Below are 21,836 nucleotides of genomic sequence, written 5' to 3'. Positions count from 1 at the left end.
GGCACAGCCTACTCAGCAGCACAAGGGATTGTTAACAGTAATTAAGAAAAAAAACTGTCAAGAGAGAAGGTTACAGATGTTGACTCCGTAACATTCTGCCTGAAAAGGAAATGGAAAAGCTGATTCCTACAGAAGAACAACAGAAAGTTTATTCCTACTAAAGAAACAATAGCAAAAACAAAGCAGCCTTGGTCTTCCTGCGGCGCTCTGTAACCTACAGTGGGCACAGGCAGACCTCCCCGACACAGGAGGGAGACCCTGGGCTCAGGGAGAGAACCAAGCAAGGCCGTCCGCTTAGAACCTTGGCAACTACAAGGGACAAGTCAGTGTTGATCTGGAGCAGGAATGAAATCCACAGTCAGTCAAGTCTGAATAAGAAGCATCCCTTTATTTGCTGCCATTACAAAAACAGATTACATTAGCAACAAAAAAGTGTTTCTTGAGTTGAAGTCAGAGGAGTTGCTCCTCCAAATGTTAAGTAAAACAGTGTACAACATCAGTATTAAAATGTTAAACTTTACATGGTCTTTACCACTTTGATCTTCTGAACAATTTTACTGAGCAAAATAAAAGATAAACATGTTTATTTTATCTTCAGGAATGTAAAGGTCTAATTATTCAAACAGTTTTTATTATAAAACTAAACTCTGAAGGTGTCTACAGAGTTGGCTTTTTAGATTTTCCTCTTGAAATCAGTAGTCTAACAAGGGTTAGAAAAGACAAAGCTCTGTTCAGTGTTTCTGACGAAGTAGAAAGGGTGGAAACATAAATAAGGCTTTAATTTGGCAAAATATAATACAATGCCTTCTGTTATCCTCCAATGAACAGTTTCCCAATTACTTCATTCTGCAAAAGATCAGAAAGAAATCCATTTTAACAACAAAGCAACTAAAAGCAACCAGAAGACAACTGTCTTGTATTTATTCCATTTGGTCTAATGGGGCCCTTTTAACTAGATGCAAACTAATTCATACAACGGCAATCAAAACAAAACAAAACAAAGAGCAGTATTCAGAACAGAGAAGTTTGTACGCAGACATTTAAAGATTAATTTACTTGATACGTAAAGTGATAGAGGTCTTGCTCCCAATGATTCACTCCCGAGATGGCCACAACAGCCAGGGTTGGTCCAGGCAAACACAGGAGCTTGGAACTGCATCCTGGGCTCCAGCTTCAGTGGAAGAGGCCCAATCTTTCAGCCATCCTGTAAATTTCCCAGGTTCATTACCAGGAAGCTGAGCAGCCAGGGATCCAATCAGTGCTCCAATGAGATGCCTGTGTGCCACAACATTGGCCCCTCTATGCAGACATTTCAACATGTGAGCCTGAAGGCCCCACTGGGAATTCCTTTTCATTAGTCTTACTCCAGGGAATGTAAAGATGACGAAGGCAGGCACGCCTGAGAAGGGAAGACGCTGAAATTTAAGTAGGACTCTGACATCATGTGTTTCCTAGCTCAGATGACTGGAAGAACTGAAACTTTAAAATAATTAGAGAAAATAAAGTGACTTATTAATCAAACACAAGATTTCAATTTGGATACTGGCTGCAGGAAAATCACCAAAAAGCAATTCTGATTGCAACCAGAGAAACTTGAATGTGAAAACAGTACTGGGTATTGGGGGAGGGAAGAACCCCCAACCTATAAAACTCGTGATAAATGATAAGCAGGAATAATCATAAACGAATACTGTTTAACCTTGTTGGCTATGATGACGACACTATGGATTTCAAAGAGAATGCCCTGGTTCTGAGTTCCTCAGAGGCGCCATGAAGACCCAAAATCACCTACAAATGCTTTCACATCAGCAAAATACTCAGGGCCAGACATACGCAGAGTTCAGGAGTCACACTATTCTGTCAGCTCAGGCAGTGCCCCCATTGGCTGGTTCACTTTCCGACTGCCCACCACGACCGGAAGCCAGGAACTCACTCCAGGCCTTCCCCCAGGTGGGGAGCAGCAGGCCTTGGGCCACCGCAGAGCTCTCCAGGAGCAGGAGCAGGTCACTGGCATTCAGATGCAGAACACAGCTCTCCCAAAGCACAGCTCAACAAGGAGCCCAAGAGCTGCCCCTACTCTTTCAGCTTGACGTGTGAAAATTTTCAAGATAAAAAGTAGAGAGGAAAGCAGCAATTAGATGTTTAAAAAGCAGTCAGCACCAGCTGTTGCTGATGAGAGAGTCTACACAGACCAGTGGTTCATTAAACTCTGAAACCCTACATAAACACATTACAATAACATGAGGCCTGACTCGTGGAAAGCCGAGCATTAGGTATGGAGATAGCAGCTCTTCTCCATCTGTAATACTAACTCTCATACTTCAGCAAGAGGATGACGGCATCCTGCAAGAATCTACTTGTCAAAGGAGGCAGGAACAAACACACACACAAACACACACACACAGCCTCACCTCCATTTTTTACGGCTAATATTGTGGGTCTCCCCATTTCACCAATGACAAACCAAGTATCGACTCAAGGAAAAAGAATTAACTGAAATGACTCTTAAGAGGCTGGCACCAAGAAATTAGAACATAGGAAAAAGAAAACAAAGATAAAAGGCACCAGGAAACAGTGTGCTTGAGACAGGGAAGGGGCAAGCCCAGCCAAGAGCAGGGACCACAGCACAACCCTGACAGCTGCCAGCCTGATGCAGAGTGACCACACGCATGTTTCAAGCATGCTGGGCTCACCGGCACACCCACCAAGGGCCAGAGGCTGCACCCACCCTTCTCCCTCTCACGACTCCACAGACCGGGTCCAACGGGAGGGAAGCTAGGACAGTAAAGTTCCCAGATTTGGTCAGAAATACAACCAGGACACTCAGAAAGCAGGCTAATGTAAACAAGGAGAAACAGCTCTCTGGGAACACACGTAGTACATAATAAATAGCACTGTCGTCAATGCATAAATCCTAACCAATCCCTGTCACTCGACAGAGAGGGATGAAGCAGCCGTAGGAAATGGAGAAGACAACTTCCAAAAGGAAAACAAAGTTTAAGATTTTTACAAGTTACACACTAAACACATCTAACTCCTATAGCAATCCAAAATCCTAAGTAAACGTGTATCTGGGCTGTCATCATGGCAGAGGAAGCCAAGCCTTTGCCCGTGGCACCAGCTTTCCACATGGGCATGGTTCGCTCCAGCTGCTCCACTTCTGATCCAGTTCCCTGCTAACCGGCCTGGGAAGCAGCAGAGGAAGGCTGCTGCAAAGGAGGCTCCTGGCTCTGGATCCAGATCAGCTCAGCTCCGGCCACTGTGGCCATTTGGCGACTCTTTCTTGTCTCTTCTTCTCTCTGTAAATCTGATTTTCAAATAAAAACACATCTTTAAAAAATCTAAATTATTGGGCCCAGAGCTGTGGTCTAGCGCCTTAAGTCCTCACTTTGAATGTGCCAGGATCCCATATGGGCACCAGTTCTTATGCTGGAGGCTCCACTTCCCATCCAGCTCCCTGCTTGTGGCCTGGGAAAGCAGCAGAGGATGGCCCAAAGCCTTGGGATCCTGCAACTGCATGGGAGACCCAGGAGAAGCTCCTAGCTCCCGGCTTCAGATTGGCTCAGCTCCAGCTATTGCAGTTACTTGGGGAGTGAATCATCAGACGGAAGATCTTCCTCACTGTCTCTCCTCTTCTCTGTATCTCTCTCTGACTTTGCAATAAAAAAATAAATAAATCTTAAAAAAATTTTAAATTACAGTGTCTATTTTCATTTCAAACATTTTTCTTTATTGAACATGTACAGAACAATCCTGAATAAGTCATGCTTGTTTGAAGTGTGTATTAAAAAAGGTTTCTGTGGGGTCAGTGTTGTGACATAACATGTAAAGGCAACAACCTCCAAGGCTGGCAACCCATATGGACACCAGTTCGAGTCCCAGGTGCTCCATTCTCATCTAGCTACCTACTACTATGCCTGGGAAAGCAATGAAGTGCTTGGGACTCTGTATCCTTGTGGAGACCTGGAAGAAGCTCCTGGCCTCTAGTTTTGGCCCAACCTGGCCATTGCGGTCATTTGGGGAGTGACCCAGCGGATGGAAACGTCCTCTCTTTCAAATAAATAAAAAGATCTTTCTTTAAAAATACAAAGGCTTCTAAACATCAGATATAAACTCTTCTCTACATCATGAGGATGAACACATCTTATTCTTAGGACTTGCTACGGCACCGCTTGGGATGCCGGCATCCCACAACACAGTGTCGGTTCAAGTCCTAGCCACTCTGTTTCTGCTCCAGCACCCTCCACTGCACACCCTGGGAAGGTCTGTGCCACTCACACAACAGACCCAGATGGAGTTCTCGACTCCTAACTCCAGCATGGCCCAAGTTGCTTGTCAGGAGATATTTAGGCGAGTGAAACAAAAGATGGGACATCCCTGTCTCTCTCTCCAACCATTCAAATAAATAAATCTCAAAAAAAGATCACACAAAGCATTTTCAATTTAATCATCTGATGTCAGTTTTAAAAGCATACACAAAAAGATGAATTCACCATCAGTTTAAGATAAGGTCAACATATAAGGAAAAAGAATAATTATGTAGCCCACTGCATACAAACATAAGGAATTACCATTGTCAGGACTGGCTGGAACCTAACGAAGGAGAGCCCTTGGGGCTCAGCACAGCTCTGTTCTCACCCCGTCCATCACATCACTCATAGCACACCACTGTTAGCCATCCTGCCACTTGTCACATTTGGATTTACATTTGTAAGCTGGGAAAGTTGCTATGTTTTCACTTAGGGAAGCTGCCTGTCAACCATCTAGGTCATCAAGACTGATGTGATAATGTTAACAAATTATTGTGACTTCATAAATACAGAATTTTAAAAATACTGTTATCAAAGAAAAGTGTTGTAGTTTCTAGTACAATACTATTAAAGCAAATGTGAAAATATGCAAATGAAAAAGGTTCACAAGACTTAAAATAAACAGACCATCACAGCAAAATAAAATCGCTCAAGGCCATCTATGGGGCCAACTCCAAATTCAAGCAGCCTCATAACCCCCTGAGTTCTCCTCCACTGAAATCAAGGCCCACTAACCAACTTCAGAGCACTTGTCAACACATTTCCTAACCGCCCTGAGTCTCTCATCACAGGCTCAGGATCTCTTATCTGAAATGTTTGGGAGCAAAAGTGTTTTAGGTCTGAGAAGTTTTTTTTCAGGTTTTGGAAAATTTCCATAGTTTAACAGTTGAGAACCCCAAACCAGAAACCGGAACTATAGAAAGCTTCAAAATCTAAAATGGTGAGCATTATTTCAGTGTTGCAAAGTTTCAGGCTTTGGAGCACTTTGAGGTTCAGTGCACTTTGGTTAAGGGACACTCAATTTGCAAACATAGAGGAACAGCCTGATAAGTTACAGCAATTCGGGAATCCCAGGTGACAACAGCAGCCCTTCAGATGGCCCTACCAAACCCACCTGCTCATGCTACTTGTCCTGGGTGAGCTGCTGGTTCACTCTCTGAAGCAACTGCTGCAGCTGCGTCACAATCTGATTCAGACTGGCAGACACTGTCTCCTTCTCAGAAGACCCCTGCAAAGAGGCAAGTGAAGGAGACCTCCACACAGTGGGAAGAGGACCTGGTAGCCAAAAACTAGAAAACACCAACATCAACCTCAAAAAGAACTTAAAAATCAAAATTACTGAAAACCACAGAGAAATGCTGTTTGCTAACTAGAGGTGTAAACTTGCTAGCAACAAAGAACACTATCCTATACACGTTGTTACTTGGCCACAGAGGGAAAACCCTAATGTCTATGAACAATGGAAATACGCATCACTACTCCATAATTACCTCTGTACACAAATCTTCAAATCCACACAAAGTGAAAACGACAATAAAATCACTGCATTTTTATTAAAAATAAGATGAAAAAAAGATAACCTTCATGAAGAGTGCAACATAACTTATAGAACACATTTTACCTGTCCGAGATGGATCTATCTCTATTTTTTATGCTTCAAACAGTTTATAGGGTAATTAACCCAGAAATTTGAAGTTAAAATGCATACCATTTCTGGGGAAATATCCCTGTTCTCAATAATGGTAGTGTCTTCAGCAACTTTAACTATTTTCGACTGGATTAGTTCCAGTAACTTTTGGGCCTGTAAAGAAAGCAAAACAGCAGCTACTGAACAGAACACCTGTTAAACAAATACAAGTACATAAAGTTGTTTCACTACATATTTGGGAAAAATCAGTTTCTCTCAAAATACAAAGTTTCTTGGAAATAGTCCCCACTCCCCATCAGAATATACATACACATATTCATTTTTTTTAAGAATTTAAAATGATAGAAATTGTGTATCACTGCTTATATTTTAGGGGAATGCTGGTCTAGAACAGGAGTCAGCCTAATGTGGCCCCAATCTGTGTACAGCTCACAAGCAGCTATTACATCTTTAAAAGTTTATGTCAAAGAAAGAAAGGAACGGAGGAGAGAAAGAGAAAGAGAGAAAGAAAGAGAGAAAAAGAAAGAGAGAGAGAGAGAGAGAAAGAGAGAGAGGGAGGGAGAGCGAGGGAGAGAGAGGGAGGGAGGGAGGAGAAGAGAGGGGAGGGGAGAGGAGGGGAGAGAACAGAAACCCCACATGGCTCACAACCCCTAAGACAGTGCGTCGGCTGACCTCTATTCCAGCCGCCTCTCTAGGCTCACATGCTTATTAAAAAAATCAGCACAAAGTTTCATAGAAACAGGCTGCTTTATATTTGCCTGTTTCACAAAGCATTTGCTAACCCTTTTTGGTCAATAAATATTTATGTGCATCTCATATTGAATATTACACAGTATTTCTACTGTGTAAATGGAGGACAGTTAACTATTACCTATCGTTACTATTTTAGCAATCATAAATAACATCACAAGTTTATATCTTTGAACATCTATTTTATATCATTAAAGTATTTTTAGAAATTACATTGCCAAACTAAAACTGTGCTTTGCATTTTAATCCAGATGTCAAAATTTAAAATGACTTATCAAAGTAAAAAGACATCCTGAACTTTTGACCATGTAAACTACAAGTAAAGTGTTATGGTCCGAAACTTCAAGTCCACATGTACACTGAAACAACCAAAAGTACTTCTGGATTCCTAGACTTTCGCATTGCAATAGTTACAAGCTATTAGCAATGGGAAACAACAAAAAATGTTTCGTTCAATTTATTAAGAGGTGATTATCCCAAAAGAATTTTAATTCTAAAAAACAACCGATAAAAATGTCAATATTGAAATGTATAACAATATTCAGTACTGGTTAGGACACACGGAAACAGATACCATCACACACTGTGCTATGGGGTAGCTGATGGTGGAGTCTCTAAGACAGCGGAGACACAAGCATACCTGAGTTGGACTAAAGCATTTCCAACCATACAACAAATAACCTGTCACCTTAAAACAAAGAGTAACACATGAAACCCTAAATATCACACATGTGTATGAGATGAAGAAAAAAGTGGCTGTATAAAGAGTAAATAGTCGGAACACGGTCTCAAATATGAGAAACATGCCCTTTTTGGTTCCATTTTTGCTTTTTTTGTAACTATTAGTTTTAACCAAAATACTCTTCATGAATGGCAACAAAAACCATAATTTAACCAGATTTTAAAGAATAACTCCAATTAAATTTAAAATTTCACTGTTAGAAAGTTTAGTTTCAAAAAACTATAACTGCCCAAACTCATAAACAAGTTAATACAACGATGCCAAGGAACTGAGGCACAATGCAGCCCCGGGCGCTGCAGCTCCAGGACAAGCCAGCGTCATCATACCTTATGGAGATCACCAGCTACTTTCTTTGTTTCATTTTGCTCAGTTTTAAGTTTTGTGTGTGTTTCATTTAACTGTGTCTTCAACTGTAAAAATAAAGCAACGCCACAATTAGCTTCACTTGCATCCTTCTTCAATTATGCTGACACTTCTAGCACTGGAAATGAAAGTAAGAGAATGAAACCACCAACAGTTCCTATGCACAGTGGATTAGCCGACACGCTGCACCAGGCGTATAGAGAAGCCAAGCAGTGAAGGGTCCCCGTCTGTAAAGCTAAAGGTAAGAAAGCTACAGAAATGAATTCAAGTTTAGAGCAGAAAAGTGCAAGTCTAAAAACAGAATCATTAAATAGCAAGTAAACCAAATTAAAAAAAAAACTGTTCATAAAATACTTATTGAAATTATTCCAAATTAAAAGGCAAACAGAAATTTTACCAATTCTCAAAGGTTTTCTTCATTTACTTCAGTTATAGTCAATTTGGTAATGTTTTTTAAAGACACTGACCGGGCCCGGCAGCGTGGCCTAGCGGCTAAAGTCCTCGCCTTGAACGCCCCGGGATCCCATATGGGTGCCGGTTCTAATCCCGGCAGCTCCACTTCCCATCCAGCTCCCTGCTTGTGGCCTGGGAAAGCAGTCGAGGACAGCCCAAAGCCTTGGGACCCTGCACCCGTGTGGGAGACCCAGAAGAGGTTCCTGGTTCCCGGCTTCGGATCGGCGCACACCGGCCTGTTGAGGCTCACTTGGGGAGTGCATCATCAGACGGAAGTTCTTCCTCTCTGTCTGTCCTCCTCTCTGTATATCTGACTTTGTAATAAACTGAATAAATCTTTAAAAAAAAGAAGAAAAAAAAAAGAAAAGAACTTTTTTGTTTTATTAAACTTGTTAAGTCGATTGCTTTTGTCCTCTGACCAATAGATACAACTTTCCAGATAGTTCTGGCAATCCAAAAAGGAAAATAAGTCATTTAAACTGAAGAAAGGGTCCATCGCTGTTGCCTAGTGGCTACATTCTCGCCTTGCACCTGCCAGGATCTCATATGAGCACCAACCAGTTCATGTCCCAGCTGCTGCACTTCCCATCCAGCTCCCTGCTTGTGGCCTGGGAAAGCATTCGAGGACAGCCAAACACTTGGGACCCTGCACCTGCACAGGAACCCTGGAAGAATTTCTGGCTCCTGGTTTCAGATCAGCTCAGCTCCAGCCGTTTTATCTGTTTAGGGGGTGAACCACCAAACAGAAGATCTTTCTATAACTCTTTAGTATATATGCTTTCTCAATAAAAATAATTTTTAGAAAACTTAATGGGGGACATTTCACATGTAAATTTCATTTGACAAACTCATTTAAATATCCCAATGGTAGTTTAATTCTGTATGTCAAGGAGGTTGGCTAATCTTCTGGACCAAAAGCACACCACGTATGTACAGAAAGACAAAATTATCTTAAAATGTGGCAACAGCTATCCTGAGCAAAGGAATGGACTAAAAAAAGGATTCCAAACCTTCAAGGTCAAACATAAAAAAATGCCCCTAACAAATAAAAAATCCAAACAATTACCACTGAAAATGCCCTCTTCACAGACAAACAAAAACCACAAATCAGAGTTTTGAGTCAACACGGAGATATAAGAATAGCCCTGTGAGTTCGATGGTACTTCTTAGAAAACAGAGTTGCGTGAACCTGGCTCTGTGTGTGTTTCATGCGGTACTCCTTAAGCACTGATCACCCCAATACAGACCAACACTACAGATGAACGAGAGGTTCTCCTTAGCACACACAAGTCCAAGCTGTGGAAGCAAATTTAAGTAATCTTCCCAGAGCTTATTTTGATACTTTTTAAAAAAATCTAATCATTGGGCCCGGCGGCGTGGCCTAGCAGCTAAAGTCCTCGCCTTGAACGCCCCGGGATCCCAGATGGGCGCCAGTTCTAATCCCAGCAGCTCCACTTCTCATCCAGCTCCCTGCCTGTGGCCTGGGAAAGCAGTCGAGGACGGCCCAAAGCTTTGGGGCTCTGCACCCGCGTGGGAGACCCGGAAGAGGTTGCTGGTTCCCGGCTTCGGATCGGCACGCACCGGCCCATTGTGGCTCACTTGGGGAGTGAATCATCGGACGGAAGATCTTCCTCTCTGTCTCTCCTCCTCTGTGTATATCTGGCTGTAATAAAATGAATAAATATTTAAAAAAAAAAAATCTAACCATTTGTTGTTAACAATTTTAAGTCACAGGAAGACATGGTTACTTAAAACAGAGACCGAAACAGCCATACCTGTGTCACAGTTACATACGCTACATGAGTGCAAGCATTCAGAAAGCTGAAGAACTCGAATAGAGGGCTTTGTGTATCTTGAGACATGTAGCTAACTCCAAGTCCACATTTTTAGGATTAAAGAATTTTATAAGCTTGTCATTTATAACTTATAAAAGCTACTGAGAGATAACTAAAAAAGTTGTATAAATGCCCTTGATCGAAGGGCAGAGTGTTCAGCCTTCAATCACCTCCTATTAAGGCAGTAAGAAGGCCTGGCCAACTGCAACAGTCTGTACTGTGAGCAACCTGAACCAATCACCACACTTCTGAATTTTCTTGCCCAGCAGCATCCTATCTACTGACTCCAAGAGGGATTCTTTGGGTTTGTAAGTAGCTCTAACACTAAGTATGCATTACAAGTAATCTTCACAATTCAGCCAATCTTTGTTCTGTTTCAGCCACTGAAAATAACATCATCGCTCAAAAAATCAGGCTTTAGAAAACAGAGAACATCTGAAAAGGAATTGGAAGCCAAACATGCCATTGTTAGGAGCTGGGAAGAGAAGGATCATCTCAGGAGTCAAGCAAAGAAGGCTCATCATGGGAGTCACAACAGAAAGAGTATCTGAAACTTCCAGAAGGCCAAGCTAAGGTTAGCAAGGGACAGTACGGCTGGTGTCTCCACAGGTCAGCACGAGTGCTGTCAGAGCCTACTTGGTGCCCCATGGAGAACAAGCTGCTTACCAAAGTTAGCTCTTCATTCTGTCTTACTGCTTCAGAATATGAATCATCAAGTTTTTTCTGCAATTCAGTCAACAGATCTTTCAGCTGCAATGAAGTTTAGAGTTTAAGATTGATCTCCTTGTTATCCCATGTTTTGTAGCTACTTGGAAGCTCTGCCACAGACACTTTACACTGAGCTGAAGTAACATTCTGATATAAACTTAATATGCCCACAGAGGCAAGGATGAGCAATTCTGGTGTTAAGTACCTCTCTGACTTCCGTCACGTAAGTAGCTCGCTCCATTTCTGCCTTCTCTAGTTCCATTTCCAAATGCTCTCGCTCTCTTCTCAGCTGGCAATGCAACAAAGAAGGAAAAGTTAACATATTTAAGATTTCTTCTCATGTTTCCCCACAATGCAAAGCTATGGTTTTATATTCTTAAATATCATATTAACTCAAACTGAAATATTAAGAGCATAATCACAACACTAGATGCAAGTAACCTTAACATATAGATCTTCAGACAACCCCTACTGTTAAAAAGGAGTTCACAGAGTACAAGCCCAATCAATGACATACATACATTTTCAATATCTTTATTTTCTCTTCTTAATCGCTCTAATTCTTGTTCTGACGAGGTGAGTGACAACTGCATCTGAAACGTACAACAGTTTCAGGACCAAGGAAAACGACCCAAAAGGCCAAGCTTCTGCTTCATTTCAGACGTTTCAAAACCTGTCTCATTACAAGTCAAACTACATTGCTAAAAGGCCATAAAACTGAGAGATTCACATGCTACTTGATTAAAACTGTGGTCAAAACCTACTTCATTTGCATGATGTTTTAATTAGGCCGATTTAAAATACATAAGTTTTTGTTAATAATTAACAAATACTCTAACACATGTAATCCCAAAGTAGTAACATGAAGTAACAGCAGCTCTAAATTCTGCACAGATTGGCCTGAGAATGTAACAGATGGCACCATTTACTACATTCAAGTAAATGGGAGAAAAATGAAGACTACACAGTAACATTCAAGTCACACAAACAGAAAAATGACTAGTTTTTCTTGAATACTGTAGCAGAGATTAAATATGAATATTTTTAAAAACTAGTTTGGATCTAAAATTTGTTTTGATGTTGCTTCATTATTATTATTATTATTCATGATGCAGTTCCATGGACACAGAGAATACCTCCTCCACTCTCCTTCTCCCCGCCACCATTAACCTGATGTTATCACATACTCATTCTAGAACTACAAAGTCCTTCCTATTCTGTGAGTCTTACTCTAAGCCTCAGAGGTTTCCAGCCCAGGAGAGAAGGCACAGGAGAAGCACCCAGAGACCTCAGCAGCACGCCGACCGCTGCCCTCCAGCCTCCTCCTCTCTGGGTGTGCTTCACCCGGGGTGTTGGTGCTGGGTCAACACTTATACCCTGAAACCCTCTGCACTAACCTCTCATCAAAATACCTGTTTAATAGTCTTCTGTGATTCATCGACCTTAACTTTCCATTTGTTTTCTTCTTGCTCTACACTTCTTTGTAGCTTCTGTAAAATTCCTTCCTACAAAAAAAAAGGTGTTTTGAAAAATCCACATTCTAAGGCCAAATAGACTTATTTCAAACATGAAAAAAGTTACAAATTTTTTAAAAACCAAAAATGTAGATTAAAACCCATTTCCTACTGTTTCTGCGAGTACAGATTTGTATTTTTCACACTCTAGCTGTAACAACGTGTGCATTTCATCAGCTTCTTTCAACTTGTGCTCTAGAACCTGCAAAGAATGAAATAAAGTTCTGTAATTTGTAACCTCGGAGTTTTGTGTTTCAAATTTGGTTCAATACCTAATGACTTATTACAATAAATAGTTTCAAAATGTTTTACAATGGAGCTCTAAATTTCAACCCTTCTAAGTACCAATGAAATTCCATGATCTTTTGGGCATTTGGTTCTCAACTAATGATACACTCACCACAAAATATTAATACACAATTCTAGAACAAATAGGCTTGTTACGTTTTAGTCAGATCATAAAATCAAAGCAGATCCACATGTGAAGGCCATAGTCTCTAAGCTAAACACACAGTAAAGGAGATTTCACTCAGACCACTTAAGATACAGGAATCCATAATAACAAATCCTCTAGCTTTAGTAGTTAAGAATAAAAACCGACTCAGTTTCTCAATAGTCATAATGATTATCTGTAGATGCTTCGGCAAGCCAATGAGAGACTGCCACCTTATTTAAACTGCTCTGTACTTTTTACAATAAAGCTAAAAAGAGAATACACAACAATTAGGCATTCGGGTTTTGGAAAGGATTACTACAGAGTTGACTATAGAACTGGTAAAACATTTGCCATGCAAATAAATGCAAGGCAGAGTCACAGGATTCCTCCAGAGATCGTCATGTTACCAACAATGGATCACTGTCTTTCCCAAGCACACAGCAGCCAGCTGCAGCTCCCTCCTCCTTTCTGTTTGGTTGCAACACTGAGAGCTCCACTCCTGAACCAACCTTGACCTCCTCCGCCCCTGAAGCTCTAGCCACACACTCCTTCGCCGCCTTCTCGAATCCACGCAACCACTCACTGTAGCTCTGTGGAGGAAAACAGTTAAAGCTGTCAATTTCCAAATGTATATGAATATGTATATACATGAAATAGATTAAACATTCAAAAATAACAAATCACTCAATTATGAAAGAAACCTACAAACGCAAGGCACCATTTTACCAGAAATTTCAGAAAAGTGCTGCACAAATTGTACTTAACTAGATTTTCAAAATAGACACTAAAAACTGACCAATATGATACCATCAAAATTAAAATGTTTATCCTAACCAAGAATGATGACAATTGAATGTTGGACTCAGAAATAAAAGACCTGAGTTTAAATATGGGCTCTACCAATCACTAGCGTCAGAACTAACATATTCAATCTTTCAACATAGAAAACCCAGAATGGCTAATTTTTTAAAAATTTTTCTCTAAGCAAAATAGTTCTTGAAAGCTAAATGTTTCAAATTTATAAACTCAGAGTTCAAGTGAAGATATTTGATTAAGAAGATTCAAATCTCTGTGAAGGTGCTCCAAGGATTATTCCTTCAAGTTAAGAAACTTGGAGCCAGCATTATGGCACAGTGGATAAAGCTGCCACCTACCCATATGGGTGCCAACTGGTCTCCCTACCACTCCCTTTCCAATTCAGCTCCTGCTCACAGCCTGGAAGAAGCAGGGGAAGATGGTCCAATTGTCTGGGTCCCTGCCAGCCTGGGGTGGGAGGGGGATGCAGAAGAACCCTCTGGCTTCAGCCTGGCTGAGCACTGACTGGTGCAGCCAACTGGGAAGTGAATCAGCAAACAGCAGATCTGTGACTCTCTCTGTCTCTGTAACTCAAAATTCAGAATAAGTAAAGCTTTAAACAAAATTTCATGAATTATATTTAAGATCATGAGACATATGTAGATACTTACATAAATGTAACAAAACTTATGCAGAAAAGTTAGCCAGTGTAAATAATACATAATACACTTTTAATCATATTCTAAATTTTTAAAAAAGATTTACTTTATTTCTGTTGCAAAGTCAGATATAATACAGAGAGGAGGAGAGACAGAGAATAATTGATTTCACCCCCTAAGCGGCCACAACAGCTGGAGATGAACTGATCCAAAGCCAGGAGCCAGGAGCCTCTTCCAGGTCTCCCATGTGAGTGCAGGGTCCCAAGGCTTTGGGCCGTCCTCAATTGCTTTCCTAGGCCACAAGCAGGGAGCTGGACGGGAAGCGCGGCTGCTGGGATTAGGACAGGCGCCCATATGGGATACTAGCATGCTCAAGGCGAGGACTTTGGGTGCTAGGCTACCATGGTGAGCTCCATATTCTAAATTTTAAAAATTTGATACTTCTTGCCTGAATTTTAAATTTGGATGAGGAGTGTTTGTCCATTTCTTCAAATAGCATTTTCTCTTATTCCTCCTAGGTCACCAATTTAGTTTTAAGAGAAAAGAACTCCTATGATTTCTACTGACTCTGTATGGGATTCAATCAAGATTCACAGTAAACTACCAAAATCAAGTGAAAATAGAAAACAGAATTGGAGGCTGAACAGGCCCAGCTGGGCAGCTAAGGGGATACTCTTCCTGGGTTGAGTTTCCCACCAATGAGCACATGGGCTGTAAATGGGGCTGCGTTCCAATCAGGGTACGAGTGTAATCCCACTTGGCACAAGTGTGGACTGGGAATGGAAGCACCAAGCCGGGCCAGACTCCAACACCATCTGGTGCTCTGGAGGACCAGGGGAAATGTATGATAGACTAGGCTAGGTCTCAGCCCTTACTGAACCATGTGTAAGCTGTATGGAGGTATGGAAGAGCCATGGCTGGGTTGAAACATCCAACAATAAGAACCAGATTGGGTTGAAGAACATTCAGGAAACACCACTGTTCCTGCTAGGACAGGAGGTGAACTGACCAGGGCTGGCTCATGGACCCACTGGTATGCGCAAAACCTGGCACTGGGAGAGTTTCTGATGGAGGAGCCTGGGAAACTCCTCTGGCAGGACGCAGTCCCTGCAGGTAAGCGCAAGAAGCACAATAGGAAACAGCCCAGAACAGGCTACGGAAATTATCCCACTGGTATACACATGGCATGGATTGGGGGCAGACCAGGCTGAACCTGTTCACATCACCCGCTGGTGAGTCCAAGCACCAGAACAGAGTGTGGGTCGAACCAGGTTTGGTTGCGACACATACTAGTACACAATAAGGAATGTCAAGGTGAGATGAGCCATACCAGATGTGGTTGCAGCGCCCAAACAGCACATGTGATAATCAGGGGGAGGAGGCAAAGCCGACACGGGAATATGGGCTCCCCTGCTGGACAACTACTTCCATTGGAAAGCGTGGGTCGGGATGGGGGCAGATCAGAATAGGCAGGGCTGTTACACCTGTGGGCCTCATGTGAGCTAGATAAGGGAAAAGCCAGGCTGGGCTGATTATTCCTGTGGGTGCAAGCAAAAACTAGAGTGGGTGAGGGTTGGTTGGGCTAGCCGCAGTACTAGCTGGCAGAGGCTGGCACTTGGAGCTAATGCTGTCAAGTCTAATGCCAGACCTACCTGGAGAGTGCATAATCTGGGAGTGAGTGTGGCCTAGAAGGGAAATAGTGGGCACCTCCTTCGAGGCTACCACTCTCATTGGACAGCACGAACACCAGGACAGGGGCAGGGGTGGCTGGACAGAAGGGCACCTGCCAGTAGGTGTGTGGGCTGGATAGTAGGTTGGTTGGGTTGAGCTGGGCTTCAATGCCCATCGACACATGCAAGAGCTAAACAGGATGCGGGACAGGCTTGACAAGCCTGCGGTGTGTACTGGCAACCATGGGAACCAAGGTAGGGGGCAGAACTGGTGGGGGTTATGGGGAGTCGCCTCAACTAGGCTGCAACTCCAACTGGTTTGCGTGAGGACCAAGTATGAAGTGGACAGGATCGAACTGGACTACAACACCTGTTGGTTCACGAGGAAGACAGGGCTGGAAACAGAACGAACCCAGTAATCCCAACGACCAGCATGAGCATAAGCTGATTGGTGTGACGGATGGTTTCGGACTCTGTACTAGCAAACTCGTGCAAGAATCAGGCCTGGGATCATCTCAGACGAAGTTTCTTTGGATATCCCTCCAACTGAACTGCTGATCTTATAACCCCAACCATGAAGAGACTGTTAGCCAGTGGATTCTGAATAGGGCTCATTGCGATTGGAACTGAGATATTGGCAGCAATCCAGAAATGATCAAAACTGTATGAGCAGGACCCTCAGAGCACGCCTCCCGTTGGGGATCTGGTATGGGTGGGAGGTTGGGTGGGGCTTTTCCCTTTGTTTTTTTCCCTGACCCTAGATACAGGGTAAAATGAAAAAAAAAAAAAAAAAAAAAAAAGAATCGGAGTAACCAGATTCAGACAGGCACTCTGATATTGAATGTCTGGAGTAACAAGCAATGATGTAATCTATCTTATCACAATACTTGTCCTTAATAGTTCTTTTGTAGTCCTCGGAATATTATTTTGATAACGTCTCTGTTTTTTCTTCCTGGTAAGAAACTAGTTTCAATTTTTTCCTTTTTTAACAATATAAGTTTTTAAACTTTAAAAAAAAAAAGAATTGGAGGCTGAGATCACTCTATGATGCAATATCTCTAGTATCAAATTTGTTTCTAGAATCTGTTCTTTTATAAGAACTGTTTTCTCATTAAGTTTGAGTCAGACTAATTGAATACTATTGAAATCCTACTTAACTGCTTCAAATACTGGCATCTAACATAAATTAAAATACAGTGAAAACTGATATAGTTGTTTAGAGTCAGTAAACTTCCCTCTAACTCTTACAGTTCGTATCTCTTCTATGCTCATCTGCTTAGGCAAAAAGGAATAGCAAATACACACACAAAAAACTTATTTCATACATACAAGTTCCTTTATTTTTAATGACTGTTCACTTATGTTAATTAATCTTACTTTTATTATGGTTTACTAGCCTTCATATGTTCAAAACTGAAAATGCTAGGTTGTAGCACATAGGAAGTTCAACATATTTTCTTAAATACTTATTTGAAAGACAAAGTCAAAGAGACGGAGGGAGGAAGCGAGCAAGCAAGAGAGATTAACTCTATCCATTGACTCTTTCCCCAAATGGCCACAACAGCTGAAGCTGGGCTGATCTCAGGCCTGGAATCAGGAACTAGGAGCTTCGTCCAGGCCGCCCACGTGACTGGCAGGGACGCAAGGCCTTGGGCCATCCTCTGCTGCTCTCCCAGGCAGGTCAGCAGGTGAGACTTGAACTGGTGCACATACAGGATGCCAGTATCATAAGCAGCGGCTTTACTTGCCATACCACAATGCTGGGCACTAACACATTCCTTAATTTTGGATACATGCAGAAATATTCAAACAATGTATGCATAAAAATCAGATAATACCTATTACTTATGATATTTAGTCAAAAAGATTTGGTTCTTAACAGCAGGTTGTATGCCATTAAAAAGGAATGCTATGGCCAGCGTGGTGGCAGTCAGTTCACTTTTTGCCTGAGATCCCAGCATCCCATGAGTGTGGTTCAAGTCCCAGCTGTTCCACTTCCAATCCAGCTGCCCATTAGTTCATCTGGAAAAGTAGATTTTTCAATCCAGCTCCCTGCTAATTCATCTGAAAAAAGTAGCAGAAGATGGCCCAAGTAGCTGACAGATATGAGGGAATCTCATGGAGAATTTTTACTCTTTCAATTCCATTTTTCCATAAATTTCTTGACACTCCCACATAAAAATTAAGGGCATTTTTAAAAACACAATATTAGTATTTTTAAAAAGAGATTTTAACATTTTTTAAAAATAAAAATTATTTATTTGAGAAGTAGAGAATCTTCTATTCACTGGTTTACTTCCTGCTTTTTAGAAACACACACTGAGGGTAGGCATTGGGGCAGCAGTAAAAACGCAGCTTGGGATGCGCACAGCCTTTATCAGTGAACTCAACTCCTCTTTTGAGCCACTTTCCACACTAACGTGCACACTTCAAGTTAGCATGCTGGGTCTTTGCTGTGCATGTAGGAGACCAGAATGGTACTCCCAACTCCTGGCTGCAGCCACGCTCAGCCCTTAAAGCCACTTGGGGCACTAAGCTCTGCCTTTCAAATAAATGAAAATAATTTTTTAAAATTTTGAAGGAATAAGTACTAAAATATTTACAAAGAAAACACTGATGTTTGAACTTCAGAATAAGCCAAGAAGTATGTCATGGAAGGTAAAATAAGATTCTATGTATGTCATATTTCAGATACTGAAAATGCTGAAGTGGACCCCTCTTTCTGCAATTCTATATTCGAAAATAAACACAATTTTGCATTAAAGTAAAAAAAAAACCTACCATTTTAGGAAACTCATATGCCTACTCATTGACTTTACTGTAAACTTCAAACTTTACCATATTAAAGTTTTTTGAACAAAACTTTTTTCTTCCACTTAAAACATGACAATCTTAAATAAGCAAAGCAAGCTGTTCTATATTATCTTCTCCTTTTTTTAAGATTTAGTTATCGATTTAAAAGTCAGAGTTCCTAGAAAGAGAGATAGAAAAGATATCTTCTAACTGCTGATTCACTCCCCAAATGGTCAAAACAGTCAGGCTGAGACTGCTGCTTGAAGAAGCTAATAAATAACAAACATTTTCAGTTTGGAAATGGAAAAATCCCAATTCACAGTACCGAATGTATAAAGAAATAAAGCACTCTTAAAACTAAGACACAACCACTTAAAATGAAATCCTACTTTGAATACAGCCAGTAAGAACATTATAGATTTCATTAACAATTCAGAAACACTTCTTTCCCAAATGTGACCTTAATAGGCTTTGTAAGATGTCTGATATGTAAAACTTAAGGAACATAATAAAAGCATCATAAGAACAAACAGAATTTTAAATCCAGTTACTTATCATAACCACTGGAAAGCAGTCCCACATTAATAGTGGAAAGGATTAAAGAACCAGTAGATTAGTGAAACCAAGCACAGGATGCAAATGCTGCTTATTCACAACTTTCTTAATAATGACAAGAAAACATCAAGAAAAATGAGTTAATCTTACCAAACTGGAAGGCACAGACACTTTTGGAAACAATTTTTTGAGAACTTCTTTAGCCTCCAACTCAACAGCTGCCACATGTTGTTGTCTTTCCTAAAGCAGAAGATGAACCAAATCAAGCCTATAAAATCACAAAATTTTCCAAAAGAGCTATGGACTTTTAACAAGAGAAGAAAGAAGAAACTATTTAATAGTGACAAATGTTAACATTTCCTATTTTTAGATATTAAAATGTTTCAGAAAAAATCTGCAAAATCTCTAAAGCATCCTAAACAGAAAATAATGTCTTAGACGGTAACCAAGTCAAAAGAATATTTGACAATAAGGATGTTTCCCTTGGTATTAAAAAAAATCAAATGAAGTGTCTCTCTAGCAACAATTCAAAAACAAACATCCATGCAATGCACCTCTTTCCCAACCCCAAATAAATCACAAAATAAAACATACACAAACCATTTTCTACAACTTTATAAGCTACAATCCAAAAACTATGCACCTGAGCCTAACAGGTCCCTGACTACAATAAGCCCCTACCAAAAACAAAACAAAAAAAACAAACAAAACACAACAATCACTAATGAATTGCAACACCATGGTAATTCAACAGTAACTTTCACTAGTTCCAGCTAAAAGGGCAAGTGCAGCTACTCATGATAAACAAAGCAAAAAGGACCATCAACATTTGATGGGTGACAGAATGGGAAGAAGAGCAAGGAAAAATCATCACTGCCTAACACTGAACATCAAAATAAAACAATTCTCATATTTGCCTGCAGTCTCCATCAGTCACACATTTAAAGACATGTATTCCCAATGTGTATGTCTAACTTGGCTGATTGTAAACCAAAGTCTAAAGGATATCAATTACAAACTCAAAACTAGGGTTTGCCAAAAATAGGATGATTTGATCTCACAGCAAAAGAAAAAAAATCTATTCAACCTATCTGTGCAACATTAAAAAATATATACCACTATAAAATGTGCATCTAAGCCACACCAGGAATAGCATGTCTAAACAAAACCATCAAGCTCCATAGGTGACAAAAGTGCACACAGACCAGCACAAAGGCAATTACATCTTCACACCACCATTTAGATGTGATCTGTAAAGCTATTACCAATTTAAGGCACATCAATTTCAATTTAAGAAAATCTAATTACATAAAAATCCATGGCAGTACAAGGCCAGATTTCATCATATTCTACAAACAAAATGTTATTACATTTTTAAACAGGTGTTTTAATGGAGTATTTTCAATAATTCAATAAAGTCCCCTAACTTTCAGAAATATACCTAACCACATAAGCTGAGTTACATTAATTGAAAGAAAATAATTAGCTACTATTTCAGAGACAATGAAGAGCTCATTTTTATTATCTAACCAGAGAAATGTTAGATAAATCTTTCAAGGGAATCAGTCTGGAAAATAGACGCCGTGGAACAGAAAACGACTGAAAACTTCCCACGATAAAACAATTCAACTAAAGGAGATAATCTGTATTTACGAGCCACGGAAAGAGAAGTGACTTCTGTTGTATCACACAGTTTCAGCTTCAAGGTTATAGTTTGACAAGGTAGTTTGTATTATAACAACAGTTTTTATTCTAACCACTAGAAAAGATCTAATACTATAATTCCTTACTATCTTTAATTAAAATAAAAATATCTTGTATGCAAGCCTATCAATTATAGTAGACGTTCTAGAGCATTCACTATCACAAAAATCATCGGGGAACAGCAACGTATCACCTTCTGCTACATTTTAGGTAAACGGAACACTAGAGGCTACAAGTAGAGCAGCCAGGACTGCATCAAGCACTCCAATACTGGTAGCATCACAAGCAGATCCTCAACTCGTATGGCACAATACCTGGGAAGGCAGTGGAAGATGGGCCAAGTGTCTGGGCCCTGCCACCCATCTGGGAGACAAGGAGAAAGTTCCTGGCTTCTGGCTTCGTCTGGCCCAGCTATGGCTGTTATGGCCATTTGGGGAGTGAACCATCAGCTGGAAGATCATTCTTTTTGATATAGTGTCTTCTAAATTCTTTTAATTATGTATCATAAAATACTAGAAGTATTTTACATAATTCCTTTTCTAACACATTTTTTGATACTGAATCAGTCAACATCACTTGATGCCTATGCTCTCTAAGGAGTGTCCAAATTGTGCTGAGATCAAATGTTATGAGATAAAATACTATGAATTCTGTCTGTGTAGATCATGACCTACACAAGATGCCTTCAAGCGCATAAATCTAGTTTTCTTTTGGAATCATAACATGCAAGAGTGCCAAGAGCAGGTGGTAAAATATTCACAGCTAACACTTCCAATATAAAATCTCATTAACAAAATAATCATAAAGGCATCTTATAACAATTAAATCAGTAATAGGAATAACCAGAAACCACACACAATAACTACAGAAAGGACTGCACAATCATGACTACTCAAAATTA

The 21,836-nt window shown here is 40.6% G+C and overlaps 1 protein-coding gene across 4 annotated transcripts in view; it reads right to left on the bottom strand.

The window, feature by feature from the left end:
* Positions 1-369: 369 nt before the first annotated feature.
* The window catches only part of KTN1 (kinectin 1), a 97,660-nt gene continuing 76,193 nt past the window's right edge, over positions 370-21,836 (bottom strand). For 2 of the 4 annotated variants that reach the window (XM_058666483.1, XM_058666486.1), the window contains 11 exons: positions 19,382-19,471; positions 13,269-13,349; positions 12,436-12,525; positions 12,222-12,314; positions 11,331-11,402; positions 11,015-11,098; positions 10,768-10,851; positions 7,777-7,860; positions 6,019-6,111; positions 5,425-5,538; positions 370-846 (listed from right to left, as the gene is read on the bottom strand). In XM_058666483.1, the coding sequence (XP_058522466.1) occupies positions 5,434-5,538; positions 6,019-6,111; positions 7,777-7,860; positions 10,768-10,851; positions 11,015-11,098; positions 11,331-11,402; positions 12,222-12,314; positions 12,436-12,525; positions 13,269-13,349; positions 19,382-19,471 (876 nt within the window). In that variant the 3' untranslated portion in view covers positions 370-846; positions 5,425-5,433. The remainder of the gene's footprint in view (positions 847-5,424; positions 5,539-6,018; positions 6,112-7,776; positions 7,861-10,767; positions 10,852-11,014; positions 11,099-11,330; positions 11,403-12,221; positions 12,315-12,435; positions 12,526-13,268; positions 13,350-19,381; positions 19,472-21,836) is intronic. The other 2 variants (XM_058666484.1, XM_058666487.1) reach the window with 1 other exon arrangement.

Source organism: Ochotona princeps, chromosome 6 (genome assembly GCF_030435755.1).
Source record: "Ochotona princeps isolate mOchPri1 chromosome 6, mOchPri1.hap1, whole genome shotgun sequence".
Taxonomy (NCBI): Eukaryota; Metazoa; Chordata; class Mammalia; order Lagomorpha; family Ochotonidae; genus Ochotona; species Ochotona princeps.
This window is presented reverse-complemented; position numbering and strand designations above follow the sequence as displayed.